Raw genomic sequence first — 16,763 nt, 5'->3', positions numbered from 1 at the left:
CCAAAGGCAAATCAGGTGACAGGAAATGGTGTTAAAAAGAAAAGTGGAGCAAAGAGAACATTTACCATCAGTGCGCCAACAATTGTTTTATGCCTTTTCAGTGTCCTGGATGCTCAATACACCAAATCTTCCAGCAGGGACTGGCTCTTTTTGACTTGATGGGCAGAACAGAAGCTCGTAGACTTCTATTCCCCTTAGGGGTGCTTGCAAACTGCTGTAATATTAACAGAATAATATTTTCTCCTTTCTATTCACTTTAACTATTCTTTGACTGATTTTTTTTTTTCTTTTTCCTTTGCACTCCATATTAGTTTTTTCCACCACACCAAATCTGCGAGAAACAGACACAGCAGCTACCCAGACACAACCTACTGCCCTCACACAGGAGACACACAAGGTGTCCACAAGTCACCCTTGAGCCAGGATTTCTGATAGCTTATTTTTTTCCTGGGCATCGTGATAACTTCATGGAGAGTGACAGGCTCGCTGTGGAAGCTGCATTAGGAGTGCCTGCCCTGCTGTGCTCATCCCTTGCAGTGCGTGACAGCAGCTCTGCTGCCACCCCAGCCCTAATTTGCTCCCACACTGTCACCTCCCCAGGGCTGGCAGAGCTCTAAACGAGAGAGCAGAACTGCCAGGCAGATCAGGGTTTGTTTACAAATGAGGAATTTGTGAATGCTTGGGAAAGACCCTCCGGAAGGCAAAATCTGTCCTGAAGAGACCAAGCACCAGCCACGACGGACTGCCAGGAAGCTCAGATGGAGAGCAGTTGCCTCCTAATTCAGTGATTCCCTCTGCCCTTGCCTGTCCTCTTGTTTCTTTTTCCTGTCCCACCCTCCTGGGGGTGGCAGTGAAAAAAGAAGGAACTCTGAATGAAGATGGCAACTGGGCATTTCACTCTGAGACACAGCTGGAGCTGCTTAGGAGCTACAAACCGGTATCAACAAGGCTTGGTGGCTTCTGATTTTTCCCAGTCTTGCATTGCAGATCACAAGAGTTGATCAGGGTTTGCCACAAAGATTCCTTTCTCAAAACCACTTCTCCAAAGTGGATCTCAGATCCAGGTCATCCCATTTCAATGTGGATCAGCCTCCTCTCTCCCCTTCACGATACCTGCTGGGGTGTCCACAGTGCAGTTCTGCCTTTGAACACCCCAGTTCCCGCAGGCTGTGGCAGGAGGTGGGAGATGCCTCCTCTCACTCCTGTTTTTCAGTTTAAAATCATGCCAGGCTCTGTCTTCTCTTCCTCCTTGCCTGCACTGGTCCCACCCAGCTCTCACTAAGGTCTGCAAAGGAAATTAGGCTCCCTCTTCCATCAGCAGAGAGAAATGGGCACCTCCAGGAGGCAAACCTGCCCATCTAACCCTGCACCAAGGCTGCTGTGGGATTTCCATGAGGAATTCAGCACGTATCTGAGCATCACCAAGTTCACAGTGAAAGCTCACTGCACCTTAAACATCTGGACATTATAGATCCCAAGACAAATCAAGTGACTACTCAGTTACAAGGGCTTGCACCCAGCAACCCCAGTGACTCCAATGTAGCTTTAAATCACCTCCCTACAGCAGCAAGAGTGAGAGGTGAGAAGATTCCAGAGGTATTCTTGCTTCCTCTCTTGGAAAAGGCAGCTCTTTGACATCCAATCCACTCAAAAAAATCACCTTATGGATGCTTACCAACACCAAAACTTTTCCACACATCTAAAAAGCACATTAAAAGGCTGGAGTAATGCCAAAGAGAGACCAGAGAGTTCTGCAGGAACTCTCTGCTTTCCCTCATTGATTGGCAGTTGTCCAGCCAAGAAGCCCCGAGGCTGTAATGAAGCAGCTCTTGCCATCCCAGCCAGTGCCTCGTGTGAGCTACTCCTCATCCTGCACCACAAGTAATTATTTCAGTGCCTCACAATAAATGCACACAACGCCCCCAAGACACCTCTGCTGTCAGTGTCACAGGAGGCTGTGTTTGCAGCTTTCCCAGGAAAAGGCCACGAGAGCCGTGTGGGGAGCCGAGGTCACCACAGCTTCAGGGAGCTGAGCAAGTTTGCACAACTTGCTCATCACACAGATTGCTCTTTCTGCAAAACAAATTTTACATTGAAATATCTACTCTTGCAGTCCTGGTGGAATCATCTTTCGTCACAGGTAGCTGTCAGAATAGCCCAAATCCTTTTGTCTTGCAACCTGATTAGGAGCCATTTAAATGTATGGTGGTGAAGGACCCTGCACCCACCGTCCTTCTGCGCTACCTGGTTTTGCCATCATGCGTTCACTAGTCAAGTACATCTAAATACACTCTAAATGCATTCTAAATACATTCATGAAACCGTCCAGACCACCACAACAATCTGGTTTTGCAATGTGGTTCCTTTTGGACCATCAGGGGTGAAAAATCATTGCATTATTCTAAAGAAATGTGTGTCTCAGTGCTGGAGACTCCTCTCTTTGATGTGCAGTGACATCACACCAACAGGGACAGGCCATTAATCCTCTGTAGGAACCACCCTCCACCTTTCTCAGCTCTACCATATCTGTTCCACAGGAGATTACACGGCAGGAAAAGGGGCTGGCACATCTCCCTGCCACCACAATTTAAAGAACAATCTGTTCCCCAGGAACTAAGAAAACAGTGAGCATTTGGGCTACCTTAAAAAGGGTTGTGCAGGGCTAAGTGTTTGCCACTTAACTCCCAGAAGCCAAACACTAAATTTACATGTTTTTTATCCTTGTGATGAAGGATAAAACTGATGCCTGGCAAACTCTGTGTCCTGCTCACCCTGGACACAGTGAGCAAGGCACCTGTCTCACCCTGTCGCCCCTTCCTTCTGCTGCAATTCAAAAAGAAACGAAGAAACCTGATTTTTGTTACTATATCTCTTTGAGCTGTGCCCATCTTCCCTTGAGTACATTATTTGGGGCTTGCATTTTGGATTATTCCTTCTTTAATACTAAAAATTAATAATAATAATTCTTTATAATAATAATAATTTAATAATAATTATTCTTTAATAATAATAATAATTAATTATTAATTCTTTAATCGAACCTTTGCAAGACTCATCTGGTTGAGGTGTGTAGCAGCACAAAAAGGAGGTCACCCAGGGGATCAGCTTGTTTTTCATTTCCTTAATGTCAGTGTGGGGTGAATATGACGGCTGGAACGTGACACATTAAAGCGACTGAAATCAGGTTGCTCCCACCAAGCTCTGACTAAGCAGCTGGAGAGGAGCTCGTGAGGCATCCCACCAGGAAGGTCCCCTGGTCCCCGGGGTGGACATGGCCCCACAGCTCAGGGCAGAAGCACGGGAGGTCAGAGCCCAGCCACTGAGCTCAGCACCTGTGGGAGATCCGTACTGGCCCCTTCATCCCGCTCAGCCTGGAGGTGGGCAGGAGAATCCAGGAGAGGTTCCTGTACACCACTGGTGGATGGGCAGAGGTGGGTGCCATTGTACCTGCCCACAACAACCCTGTCTGAGGGTGAGCGCTTACCATGAACTCCTCGGGGTTTGGGGATGGACGGTCGAGACTGTCAGACCACATTCACCCCGAATTCTGGTGTAAGAGATTATCTGGGAATGGTTTTATGTGAAATAACCACCAGTTCTGCGGAGTGAAAGGAGTCACAAAAGAGGCCAATTCTGCAAAAAGAAACCCTGGAACTCCAGGGAAGCACCTCATCCAGTCTGTGTGCTCCCCCTGTGCCAGCCATGGCCATGCCAGGATGCAGGCAGTGCAGGCAGGACACTGGAGAGAGAGGTGGCTTGCCTGGGTGAAAAGGGAAGAGCAAATGGGATAGGGATGGCACAAGGAAATTTGAATAGAATTAGACAGGGAGGAAATGTTCCTCCTTATTATAATTTAAGTCCATGCACTTGCTTAATTAACTAAATGTATGGTGCACAGTATGCAGATGAAAAATGCACCCAAACTATTTTTAACACAGTTAAAGAGATGCATTAGGGTTGTAAATTCTAAGTAGGAAATGCAAGAATTATGTTGGTTCCTGAGCACACAGTTTTAAAAGTGCCTGAATCCAGGTTGTTTTCTTGCCACTGTTCCAAATGCAGCCACCAAACCTGAGCAGCTCAGCCAGGGATCTAAAATGTGTCTCCAGACACCTCAGACCATGGGGGTGCCCAGTGTGAGCACCTTGCTTAGGCTGGCACAGAACAGTGATCCCTCGTGAAATAAGATGGCAGGTAGGGACAAAAAATCACTTTCAGTTATTACAGCCCTTTCTGTGCACAGGACAGGTTACAGAAACCAAGCCAAAGGGACTAGAAGGAAAAAAAAATCATTCAGAACAATAAAATGGAAACTTTTAGAAGCCAAATTCCCACCTGCACAGAGAACTAAATTGAGATCTAAGTGCTGCTGCACCCCTCAAAAGACCTGACCTGCTATTTAGGCACAGTTCAACTTTTCAAGTTTCAGCTCAGCCTTGAACAGAATGAAGCCATGTGCTGCAATGTTAAGGAGCTGTCAAAAAAAAAAAAGAAAAAAAAGAAAAAAAAGAAAAAAATAAGGTGAGGGGGAATAGAAAAAAAAAAACATTGAAAGAAATACTGGGAGAAGGTGAGAAATAAAGGAGGATCAGACTTCTGGGAGCAAGAAAGCACTTCTAGCTACACTCAAAAATGGGACCCACCAGGCTTAGCTGTCCATGGGGTTATGCAAAATATATATTATATATCATATATATCATACACACAGCTCCCAAGAGCAGGTCACCCAGTTGTGTCAGTGTAGGAAGAGCTATTAAGTACAAAAATGAATCATAACACAGAAATATAAAACCGTGCTTTTGCTCACAGAGGTAACAGCGCTTTTAGAGAGGCAACATCTGAGATGAGACCAGGGCTGGGGGAGTGAGAGATTCCCTGGTTTGAATTTCCCTGATTTCTTATGCATGAAATGGTGCGAAAGGGAATGATCGACAGCAGGAAGAGGTGGGGAATGAAATCAGAAGGATTAGATCTAGGATGCAGCACTGGAAATAAATGCAACCTGCACAGGCAGCTCAAGGCAGAGCATCAGTGGCCCCATGCAGATCCAGCCTGGGCCTCTGCAGGCAGGGATTTAGCAGAGGTATTTACCCAGAGGCACCTTTCATATTTATTAAAACATCAGAGTCCCAGTAGTTTTTGTCTTGGCTTTGGGTGTAGGGAGCTGCCTGAGCAGCCCCGGAGCAGCTCCGTCCCTGCAAAGGCAGCAGGGTCTGCAAGCATCTCTGTGAGATAAAGCCCAGCCTTGCAGCATCACAAACTCACTCATGCTGGAAATAAATCTGCATGCAAGAAAGTCCCTGTGAGCAGCAGGAGCAGGGAAATAAGGGTGCTGGCACTAGAGAGGGCTGACTGAAGCCAGGACAGTGGCAGGACAGGGCACCCTCATCCACAGTCTTCTTCAGGACTCCCATTCCTGCAGGATGAGGGCTAAAGGTACTTTTGTGCTCCAGGCTTTGGCACAAAATGAGGTTTGGGGCACGAGGAGATGGAGGGACCCCAATAGCAGAGGCAGGGCACTGCACTGGCCTTTGGGACATTAGAATGGCTCCAGCTCTTCCATACAAACTTTGTGACCTTGAGGCAGGCTTGTTATCCTCCCACACCTCTGAATAAGCTTTTTATCTGCCCTGTCTGTCTACATTACTGACTCCCAGTTCCGAAACCCACTCCAACACTTCCAGGCCTGGCACAGGCCATACCAGGCTCACCCAGGCAGCAAAGGGGGATAAGTGATGCATGAGCTTATCCTGGCAGCTTTGTGTGAAGGTTCCCATATCCTTCAGCTCTTCAAAAGCTGTAACAGCAAACTGCCAAGGCTGAACCTATCATGGGTATAGTACAGAAAACTGGAGCCCATAGAACTTCCCCATAGACTGTTAAAAAATTATGGTATCACCAACTCTTCACAGACATTGGTGCAATTACCACCTCAGCCCTGAATTCAGCCTCCATTTCCCAGCATGAGGGGTGGGGGCAGAGGCTGGTTTTGCACGGCTCCCTGTGGTGCCACAGCGGATACAAGCGGAGTCACAAGTCCAGAACAAACGCAGCTGCTTGGGCTGGGGGCATGCAGCTACATGGTGAGAGCCAAGGGGCACTGGGAGCAGCCTGGCACTGGGAACAGGGCAGTTTGGGGTGACCCTGCCCTGGGAGCACTTCTGGCTGCCCGAGCGAATGCCACCGCAGAGAGCCAAACAGGTCAGAAGTTAAGACAGAGTTTCTGAAGAAGACAAAGATGTTTGTAAAGCCCTCACAGTCAGATCAACCCTGCTGTTTGTCATTTGGCTTTCAGCCCCTTCCATCTCCATCACTGTCACCCCAGTGTCCCCCTGCTGGGGTCCTGCACACAACGTCCCCACCCCCAGTGCACACACAGGCAATAACCCAGCTCCCAACACGAACACTTGGCCCCTCCAAACCGTTCTGGAAGATTTTGCAACACAAACCACCCACAACTCCAGAGGATGGATGGGAGCACGAAAGGTGCTCAGAATGCCCAGTGCTGGACTTCACACTCCTCCCCATAGCTGCAGCTGAGCTCCACAGATGCTCTCTCTTCTCCTCTCCCCTTTCCCTGGGGAGATGAGCTTCCCCAAGGACCCCAACTCACTGCAGTGCTCGGCAAACCTCCCCCTTCCACCCAGCAAGGATCTCCCCTCTCCAAGTGGTCCCACCAACACCTCCAAGGAAGGCCTCAATATACAAAATGGCTGAGGAGCAGAAAGCACATCCCAACTCCTTATCTTACAGCAGAATAACAGCAAAAGGATGGAGGGAGGAAAAAAAGGCCCCAAAAATCCTTTTGCCGTGGCTGACAGAGGCCCTGGCCATGAGGAAAAGCACAAAATCAAAACAAAAAAACCATTGGCACCAAGGATAGGAGCATGTCAGCCTGAGCCCAGGCCTGCGGAAGAGCCCAGTGGGACTGTGGAAAGTCCCAGAGGGAAGGGAGTTGCAGTAACACCGAGATTTATCTTGACCCTCCCTTTGCAATCCTGGGGAACAACGGGAAGTCATCTGCGCTCCTATGCAGCAACGCTTCAGAGATTCAGGGGATCCTTCTGCCAAACGCGGGTCAGCTGGGCCATTTCTGCCCAAAACCCGGGTACCAGGAGGAGATGTGCACCCAGGGATGCTCCTTTGTTTACCGCTCGGCTGTACAGGCAGGGAGCCCCAGACACTGATTAGCATTTCTTTCTAGACACATCTCCCATTCAGACGCTTCCCACCGGCGACAAGAAATACCTCCAGAACCCTGAGCAGAGCCCCAGAACCAACCCCGGCCCCAAACCGACTGCAGCCACCCAGCAGGCAAAGATGGGGCCGGGGAGGGAAGGATGCTGGGGGGTGGGGGGGGGAGGAGAGACGGTGCCTGAGCAGAGCTTTTTGTTCCTCTGCTCACAGCATTGCTATGGTGATTTCAAGCAATACGGAGGAACAGTCGCTACCCATCACTCCCGCTGCTCCAGCCCCCCGCACCGACCGCATGAGCAGCCCCTTCCCCCGCAAGCAGGAGCGGGCAGGGGGAGACAGGGGCTCGGCGCAGCGCACCTCTCCTGGGAGCCACCCCCCAGCTCTGCAGGGGCAGCTTCTTCCCCCCCGCCCCCTTCCCCGGATGGCCATCACCGCCCCGTCCCCGGGCACCGCCTGGGCTGGGGCGAGGGATGCGGGATGCGGGATGCAGCGGCGGCCCGGCCGGGCGGCCCGACTGATCTCGGGGAGGATGGGGGGAGCGGCTCAGCCTCCGCCCCCCGCAGCATCCCCGGGGCTCCCCAGCCAGCCCTGGCACCCGGCATCCCTTCCCCGCACCCGCTCTGCAGCTGGAGCATCCCTCCTCTCCGGCGCGTTTGGGGGCTCAGGGGGTGGAGGAGGGCACCCCGAACCGGGGGGGGGTCTCTGCCATCAGCTTTGCCCCCCACCCTTTTACTCACACGTATGCGTGGTAAATGAAAGCCCATCCTCGCGGTCTCTCCAGCACATTGTAGAGGAAATTCTGCAGTTTGCGGTAAAAAGCATTCCTTTTGGGGGGCTTCCCGCTGCCCGAGACCCCGGAGCGGGGCTTGCTGAGGATGCTGCCCCGCTTGGAGCTCTCGGAACCGGCGATGAGGAGCGCTCCGTCCCGGCTGGAGTCCGGGGCGCCCGGGTCCAGCCCCACGAAGCCCACCTTGAGCTTCTTCTCCGCGGCTGGCCCCGGGTAGACGCCTCCGTTGCGGGATTTCTGCACCATGGTGGCGGCGGGGGGCGGCGGGGCCGGGGGCGGCGGGGGGCTCCGGCGGGGGCTCCGCCCGCGCTCCCCGCCGCTGCTCCGCGCCCGGCGCAGCCGAAGCCGCAGGAGCCGCTGCAATCGGCTCCGCCAGCGCCGCCCCGCCGCCGCCCGCCCCCTTAACCCTTGGCATCCCCCGCCGGCAGCAGCCTCTCGCACTCCCCCCGCTCCCAAAAATCCGGGCTTGCCATTCCTCACCCCTTCAAAATTTAAAAAAAAAAGCGGCTCCGACCGCGCCCCCCAAGAAAAGCTGTGTCTGGCATTGTTTGCCTAAATGTAGGTCCTCCCTAAAGCAGGGTCTGACATCCCACCCTCAGTTCAAGATACAGCATCTTCCTGCGGTCCCCAGCCCGGTGTCTGCTCCCCAAACCAGGCTCTGGCACCCATCTCAAAACCACCACGGAGGGGACTCCTCCTGCCGCCCCGGGAAGGGCTGGGCAGCGCCCTGCAATGGGATGCCCATCCCCGTGCTCCCACTGGCAGCGCGTGCAGACACTGCCAGTGTCACAGAGGGACCCAATCCATGCCCCATCTCCATGAGCCCACTCAGCAGCAGACCTGCTCAACCTCTCCACAAATCCCCCTGTGCAAACTCATTCCCTTTCTCCACTCTTCCCAAAGGCCCAACCTATCACCTTGGTAGCCCAAATTCAGCATTCATGCCAAAACTGCCCCATGACATGGTCACCAAGCTGTTCAGAAGCCAAGCTCCCAGCACCGAAAGTCCATCTCCAGATGTGCTGACCCAAATCAGCTCTTTAATACCCCACTATTTATAGTCCAGCAGCAGCATTTCCCCCCTTACACCATAGCTGGATCCTGCCCCAGGGAATATTTCCTGCTGACACACCTTCACTGGACTCAGGAGAAGACAGGCAGACTGCAAAACATAGGACAGAGGTGCCTGCCCCACATAATTATGCTCCATGGCAAAGGTTCTTTGCAGTGCAGTTGGAAGACCTGCAATCAAATAAAATCAATCCCAAGATCATCATCTCCTTCCCAGCGACATTTCTATCCCTTACAACCTAAAAAATCACAGGTGATCTGTCAACTGCACACCTGTGCATGTTCTTTGTAAGTAAAACAAGGCTTTAGGGCAAAACTTTTTTTATGTAAATTAAATAGCAAGCTCAGGTAAGCTGCTCCTTTCATCATAAACACCTCAATGCAATATTAGTAGAGAAGCAGCAAAATGGTGGCCCCTAGTTTTATGGCTGCAGGAGCCACCCAGGGTTTCGATGGAAAACCAGTCTTACCACTCTGTATTGTTGCCAGCTTTTCCTGAAATTCATATTTAAACGAGAAAATTAACATAACCTTTCAGAGTGCACGTCTCAAGTCTTGTTTTTATGGTCCTCTCCTAATTTCTCAGGAGGATCCCAGTGAGAACTAATGGATAAGAGGAGCACTGAGATTAAAGCTGCTGCCTCTCACTCCCCAAACCCTGTCATGCACGTTGAGAGAAGAGTGAGCGTGGAGCAGCCCTACATTTTTTATGAACAGGACCTTTCCTGTGACCCATATTCTCTCCAACACATGGCTGAAAGAGAATCCATCCCTGCAAGACAGGCAGAAAACTAAAGCTGGGTTAAATCCTGGAAAAACAGATCTGCAAGTATGTCAGTGAATAAATTGCTCAATTCAATGAGAGGCCATTCTATTCATTATTTGTGAACACTTGTAAGATCATTAGTGTTCTTTAATAGGGTGGCCAATTACAAATGTGCCTGGCACTAATGTACAAAGTGCATTATTATAGATCCAGTGACGCAGTCCCAAAGCAGGAAATATCCCCCTCCACAAAAAGGCCAACAACAAACAAAGGAAGCAATTTTCAATTAACAAATTCAAGATTACAAATAGTCTGTGAGCCCTAAAGAAGAATCTAAATTCAATACACTCCTCTTTGCCTAATTAGTTGGTCATTCGCAGTGTCACGCTGCAGCACAGCTTTGGGTATCCTGCATTTCTGAGACCAACAGAAATGGGGGGTGGGAAAGGTAAGGGGTGGGATCTCACTCTTTCCAAGTCATGGCTGGGCTGAGGAAAGGCACGGTGTGGTTGTAGGGGCTGTCAGGGATTGTTGCTTCACTCGGGAGAGAGGCAAAATCTCAAAGACAAGCAAGGCCTTGACATCAAGGATTGCCTCCTTCTGTGAACAGAGTGGTCTTTGGGAGGTGGAAAAGGCCTGAGATTGTGGACAAAGGCCTGTTGTAGCATCACCCCTTCTTTTTACCTTGGACTCTTAGGGCGTCTCTAGCTCCTTTTTTATAATATTCCATGGGTTATGGGTTGGCACCACCAGTTGCAGTTGAGTGTTCAGAAGCACATGGCTCTCCCCTTTCCACCCCCACGTGCCACTCACAGGAGCTGTCCCTTGATCCAATCTCCAGTGCCTGGCCAGTTGCAGCCCTGAGAGGAGCAGCAGTCTCAGGGAACTGTTGGGACACAAACACTTCCTGAGCTGTGATGTCCTACACAGAGCCTGCAGCAGGTAATTTTGGAGAGGGAGTCACTTGTGTGCCACTTCTGCTGGGTAGCAGAAGACAAGACACAGCCATTAACACTGGGAATTAATGAGGTATATAAAAGCAGCAGTGGGAAGGTGCTTTTATCTGATCCAAGGACATTATGTCTCCACAAACAAACAGAATTACTGAGTCAGTCCTTAGCTTTCAACACTGGTGATGGCTTTAAAACACAAACACTATGGCAGATAGCTTAGACCCTGAAGGTAGGATGAAATCCATCAATCCATGTTAAGATATAGAAAGTCCATGCTCTATCCCCTGGTGATTTTTGAGATGTAGTAAGAAATGACTGGTGTGAAATATGTAGAATGACTCCAGGGGTAAATTTCTGCTTGAAACACTGAACGAGAGCCCTTTCTCCATCCCCACCCAGCTGGTGGTTTCTGTGAACTGTGCTACCCATAGCCTGGGTTTTGTCACTCACAGCTCTCTCCCAGAGCTATTTTCAAACCCGAAAGCAGATGGCTTTACCTCCCCTTGTAAAGGATGCTGCAACATCCCAGCAACACTAACCTGCCAAGGGAAAAGACATTAACAGCTCGGTCTCTCTGCACCGTGTCCACCCATCTCACTCCGCTTCAGCTCCCCCTCACCTCCCGCCACCCCCATCCTCTTCTCAGAGCAGAAAACAGCCCTCAAGAGCCCCTGTCTATTGATTATTCATGTCTCTTCCCTGCATGACTCTTCCCAACACACACCAAATCAGTTTTGGCTTTGAAACCAGTGGCCCTGACCCAAGAGAGGTTGGTTCATACAAGGAACTTGACCTGGAAGGAGATGCTTCCCCAGCATAAGGTGGAGCCTTCAGGGGAAAAAAGCTGTAGGGAAGATAATTCATGTGCACAAATGGAGAAATCTACAAATTTCCAAAGGAAAAAGGTGAGTGTGACATTTCTGGCTAGAATAGAAGGCAATGCTCAGCCAAAGCTTCCACATTTGGGATGAAGAGCTGTGGCACAGCTGCAGAGTATGTGTAGGGTGGTGAGGACACTGGTGCAGAAGGACCACCTCGAGAGCAGGAGGGTTCAAACCAGCCAGAGAGCAAAGGCTGCTTTTGGCAATCAGTCACAACCACAGCATCAACACTGATTTTTTTAAAGTTTTTTTTTTTAATCACGTGAAATGAAGGTGTGCCAGATGGTTTTCCAGTTCTAATCAAATCTGACAGTCATCTGTTTCAATGCTAATTAAGTTTCTATCCATTTTCATCAAAACTAGAAGCCTTGATAGACAGAGGCTCCCCAATGGTTCCTTCTTCCCCCTTCAAAGAGGATTTTAAAGTGTATTCTCCTCTTTACCAGGCACAGGAAAAGGTGCCCATGAGGAGGCCACGCCTCTCAACCACTAAAAATCTTCAATCAGAATTTGCAAGCAACATGCTGATAAGAAGAAGCTAGGCTCCCTTCATCCTGCTGCTGACAGAGCTGCTTATTCTATATTACATATTTATTGGATACAAAATTTCTGTGCCACCATCCATCTTCCTGGCCTGTTCTTAGACAGCACCGACCTCATTGGAGGTTGCTCCAGAAAAACCCAGGACAAATCCTGCTTGAGCTGCAGCTGGAAGTGTCTGACTGTATGAACAGAAATCTCCCTAAGTTACACTGAGTTGACTTGGGAGACACACATGCTCCATTCTAAACTAGAAATTTTTGTTCCTCTTTTCTAAGGGTGATTAAAATTGCTGAGGTCTAAATATGAATTTGTGCTGTGAAGACCTGACTTTAAGGTAAACTGTTTTCTGGAAAAAACAGCTGCTTGACTGGGCACATGGGAGGAAAAACAAATGGGGAAAAAAAAGCAAAATTAAGGTGAATTCTTTTGAATTAAGTTGCGTTACTCTCAGAGCACCCACAAAGCTGAAAGTAATTCACAGAGGGACCAGCACCCAGCCCATTTCCCTGTCACCTTTAGACTGCTCTGCTTCCGTCCCACTCAGTGCACACAGAGCCTTCTCCTGGCAAATTCCCCACTGGCCAGGTCTCCTTCCCCATCTCTACTTTCCACGCTTCCATCATTGCCCTCCAGCTCCTTCTCCTGCCCTCACCTCCTTTGGGACCACGTGTAATTTATTTTCTTCATTTATACTGTTACCTTGAAGGTATTTTTAGCCCGTGACCACAGTTGCCCCTGAGCCTTCCTTTTCCCAGACTCTGTAAATTTAGCTCTCTTAGTCATCCCTCACATCTCCCAGTGCTCACATTGTTCCTCCTGACCTCCTTGGGTTTCCACCTGCACCCACAAGGACCAAAGCCACCCCATCAAATTGCTGTCACCTCAGGGCTCTTTGATTTCATCCCCCAGGACAAGGCTGCTCCAGGACCTCCTCTCACACCCTGATGACCACCACAAGCTCCTTGGGCATGACCACTCAGAGATGGAGAAGCCTTCCCACTAAGAGCCCCGTGCCAGTGTCTCCAAACCAGAGCTGTGCTCTCCACAATACACAACTTACAGCAACAAAACTAAACTTGGTCTCACCTGGGAGCTCTTCCAGCCTCGCCTGGTTTCAGGAGCTTGGAATCCAGCTCAGGACTGGCTCTGGTCCCAGTAAAGCACCTCCCAGAACCATAACTGCATCCTGGCTGCGACCCAGTCCCACAAAACCCATTAGGTGCTTTGTTCCCATTCAAGCACCTGCCTCCCACTGACTTCAAAGCTGAATCAAAACCTGCATGAATATTTAGGGACTGGAGGTTGTCATCCGAAGAAAACAAGCCCATACTGAAATAGCTGATTCTGACACATCATCTCTGCAAGGAGGGGCACGTCAGATTGATCTGGGCTTTATCCTGACATGGAAGGGAAAACAGCTCAAATAAATAGGCTTCAGATGTGGTCCAGGTGTCCTGGGTTGGGAGGGACCTTCTAGAGCCCAAGCTTGGTATGTGCTGGGGGCATAAAGGGGGTGTTGGTGCGTAGGGCAGGAGATGCTGGGGCAGGATGAGAGGGGGATTCCAGCTCTGTTGGGGTTACAGCACGTGGGGAGCTGTGCTGGATCAGACATCTCTGAAGGAAATAATCCCATCTGATCCTGTCCCATGGATGGGGTGTTCCTTAGGGAAGAGCAGGGAAAGGGAGTACAAGGGAGGGTCCCTGCCAGCAGGAGGGGAGAAGCATGAGGAGATGCAAAAGCTCTAAAGCTGTGGAAAAAATTCTTTTTTTGATGCAAAAGCTTTCTTTTCAATTCTTTTTCTTTCTTTCTGAAATGTCAAAATCTACAGATTTGACAAGTAAGAAAACCAAACCCAATTACTAAAATACTGAAAAGCTTTAAGGCTAATTACTTTACCTCTTCATTATTGAGAGAGATTTAAAAAAAACCCTTCCAAATTAAAAAAAAAATCTGCTTTACATTTTTTCCATGTAATTTTTTTCCATTTCAAAAATATTGAAGAAAGAATATTAGATTTTGATTTTAGTTGGGAGGGCTGCTTTTGATCCATGTTTCAGGTTTAAAAGAAATGGAAGTATTCTGTTGGGAAGCTGCCAGGCAGACGTAGCTGTCTCCATGCTCCTGCCTCTGTCACAGCATACCATGTGTCATCTGCAAAGAAAAACCCTTGAAATAACTAAATTCATAGTTTCTGTGCACCGTGGGCTTTTGCTGCAGGCTTTCTTCAGCCTTTCAGCCTGGACACCTGGGAAATCAAAAGAACGTGAAAGGGCAAGGGTTTATGATTTATTTATCTTTAACCTGAGGTTTTAAGGAAAGCTCGTGTACCTGCATCTGCATCTCTCTTCCCTCCTGTAATAACTGCAGAGCTTTTGGGCAATTTTTATCTTCTTTATTAAAGATAGGGGGGACATTTCAGATTGCTTTGAGTGAGAATATGTGATGAGACAGAGGACAGAAATCTCCTCGCTGCAGGAACGGGTGATGTGTGGACACGATAATAATGGACATCAGAAACCCACAGGACATTATTCGAAACATAAAACCATGGGAAAATGAGCACCCCTGGCTCTAGAGATCATGAAATTCCCTCTTTGTGGGCTCACTTTGGATCCTGTGTGGGAAGCACCTGCTAAACATCTCTGGTGTCGGACAGGGCAGATCAAGCACTTGGGGCACGTTTTCCCCAGGTGAAAATGCGGGTGCTGTGCCTGTAGGGTGGCATTTCCTCACTTCCAGCCTGATTTTCATGCAATGCCTCCTTTGTTCTCGCAACTTCGCTCACGCTGCTCCTGTCCTCTGGGCATTCGGACGCTCCGGCTGTGCCCTCAAAACCTCTCCATCAGCATCTCTGTGCGGGCAGAGCAGGGGAGGCTGCTGTAAAACCGAGCTGTGACTGTATCCTGACAGGAGCTGTCCGCTGGGCACAGTTCAGCTGCCCGGGCCACCCCGCGACAGGGACTTCAGCTGCACCTGGAGATGTGCTCAGCCCCGGCCACCCCGCCCTGTCCCCACTCCCGGCACGTTCCCCGTGCTCCCCGCGGGTGTGTGAGGACACCAAAGCTCTTGACCTGCGGCAGCGCTTCCCTCCCGGCCGTGGCTCTGACGGAGCCGCCCGGAGCATCCCCAGGGACCCATCGACCACGGCCGCCCTCGCTTGTCACCGCAGTCCTTCTGGGCGGTGCTGGGGGAGAATTCCACGCCGTGTCCTTGGAGAGGATCCTCTCGCCGCACTGACGTGTGAGAGGTGGCAGGGCTGGCACACACACTCCCGTGTCTCCTGCACCCCTCACCAAAAGCCAGCTCAGAAACCCGCAGCCTGTCCGAGGTAACTGCTGTCACGCCCGTCACATCCCCACAAAGCTGATATTTGGGGATTGTCCTCTTCTCTTTCCCCTGCTTGTATCCCCATCCCAAAGCCCGGCTGCTGCCAGACTCATTACCCTGAGTGCTCGGCTGTGGCTGGCCGGGACTGCAGAGAGCATCTAGCAGATATAAGGCATGAGAAGAGTGCCAGACTCGGGGTGATTACAAACCATTTAGACTAAGCAAAACCAGGCCATCCTAAATTTGTAGGCAGCAAAGGAGTGTTTGCAAGCAGAGCTGAAATGAGTTATTTGAAGATGCTGCAGTACCTCTACATAAAGCATCAGAGTGGTGGCTAAATGCTACCCAAGGGAGAAGGGAGAGTCTGGCCCAGAGCTGCACCCTGGGCTGTGCTAGAGCTCCGGTTTCTCTTCAGCTCAGCAATATTTCTGCACAGGGTAAAGCAGAGGCCAAGAGGAGGATGGGTTGTGGTGCATTGTCCTGGCCAGAGCAGCTGCTTTGTGTTCCCCTGGCTGCAGATGCACCTGAAAATGTGGATCTCAACCTGGGGAAATGCAGAGGGAGGTGGTTAAAGGAAATTAGACAAAACCTCCCAGATTTGGCCCTTGGCATGTTACAGAATGTTGGGAGAGAGCCTGGCTTCCCACTCTCCTCTCTGAATTTGTACCTCTGGGGCCAAGGGTGGACTTTGTGAAGGGGGTGCAAGGGAAGCAGGACGGAGAGATGAGACCCACCCAGGCATGGGATGTTCTCTGCCCTGATCAGCCTTTTCCCCCAGCTTTTGGTCTGCTTCCCAAGGAGGTTTAGTCTGAGAGGTGTGTGACCAGCCCCAAGGACACAAAATCCAGGGAGAACTCCTCATCCCCACTGGGCCAGGCACTGCCCAGGCTGAGGGGATGGCCTCAACCCACATCTGCTCTGACCTGGGTGCCCAACATTGTGCAGATCTGCTCAGGAAAGAGGCCAAGCCCAGACACTTGGGCTAGGGAGCAGAGCAGAGGTGATTTACACCAATGCTGGATGGAGAGCTGCCCGGGCAGTGCAGCTCTGCAAGGAGAAATGAGCTGTGCAACTGCCCAAGGAGAAGAGAAGCATCTGCTGGGACACAAAGGAAGACATTGCTTAGGGATGAAGTCACTTTCTGAGGTCGTGTAGTCACTTTGTGATGCATGTGCATCATTCCCACTGCTACCACAGATGATTCAGCATCTCCATCGCCAGCAGGCGATGGCAGGAC

At 50.3% G+C, this 16,763-nt stretch overlaps 1 protein-coding gene across 15 annotated transcripts in view; it reads right to left on the bottom strand.

The window, feature by feature from the left end:
* The window catches only part of KCNQ2 (potassium voltage-gated channel subfamily Q member 2), a 63,866-nt gene extending 55,497 nt beyond the window's left edge, over positions 1-8,369 (bottom strand). For 10 of the 15 annotated variants that reach the window (XM_068207886.1, XM_068207890.1, XM_068207891.1 and 7 more), the window contains exon 1: positions 7,935-8,366. In XM_068207886.1, the coding sequence (XP_068063987.1) occupies positions 7,935-8,230 (296 nt within the window). In that variant the 5' untranslated portion in view covers positions 8,231-8,366. Of the gene's footprint in view, positions 1-7,934 lie in introns of all 15 variants that reach the window. The other 5 variants (XM_068207887.1, XM_068207899.1, XM_068207900.1 and 2 more) reach the window with 3 other exon arrangements.
* Between the last annotated feature and the right edge of the window lie 8,394 nt (positions 8,370-16,763).

This window comes from Anomalospiza imberbis, chromosome 17 (assembly GCF_031753505.1).
Source record: "Anomalospiza imberbis isolate Cuckoo-Finch-1a 21T00152 chromosome 17, ASM3175350v1, whole genome shotgun sequence".
Lineage (NCBI taxonomy): Eukaryota > Metazoa > Chordata > Aves > Passeriformes > Viduidae > Anomalospiza > Anomalospiza imberbis.
This window is presented reverse-complemented; position numbering and strand designations above follow the sequence as displayed.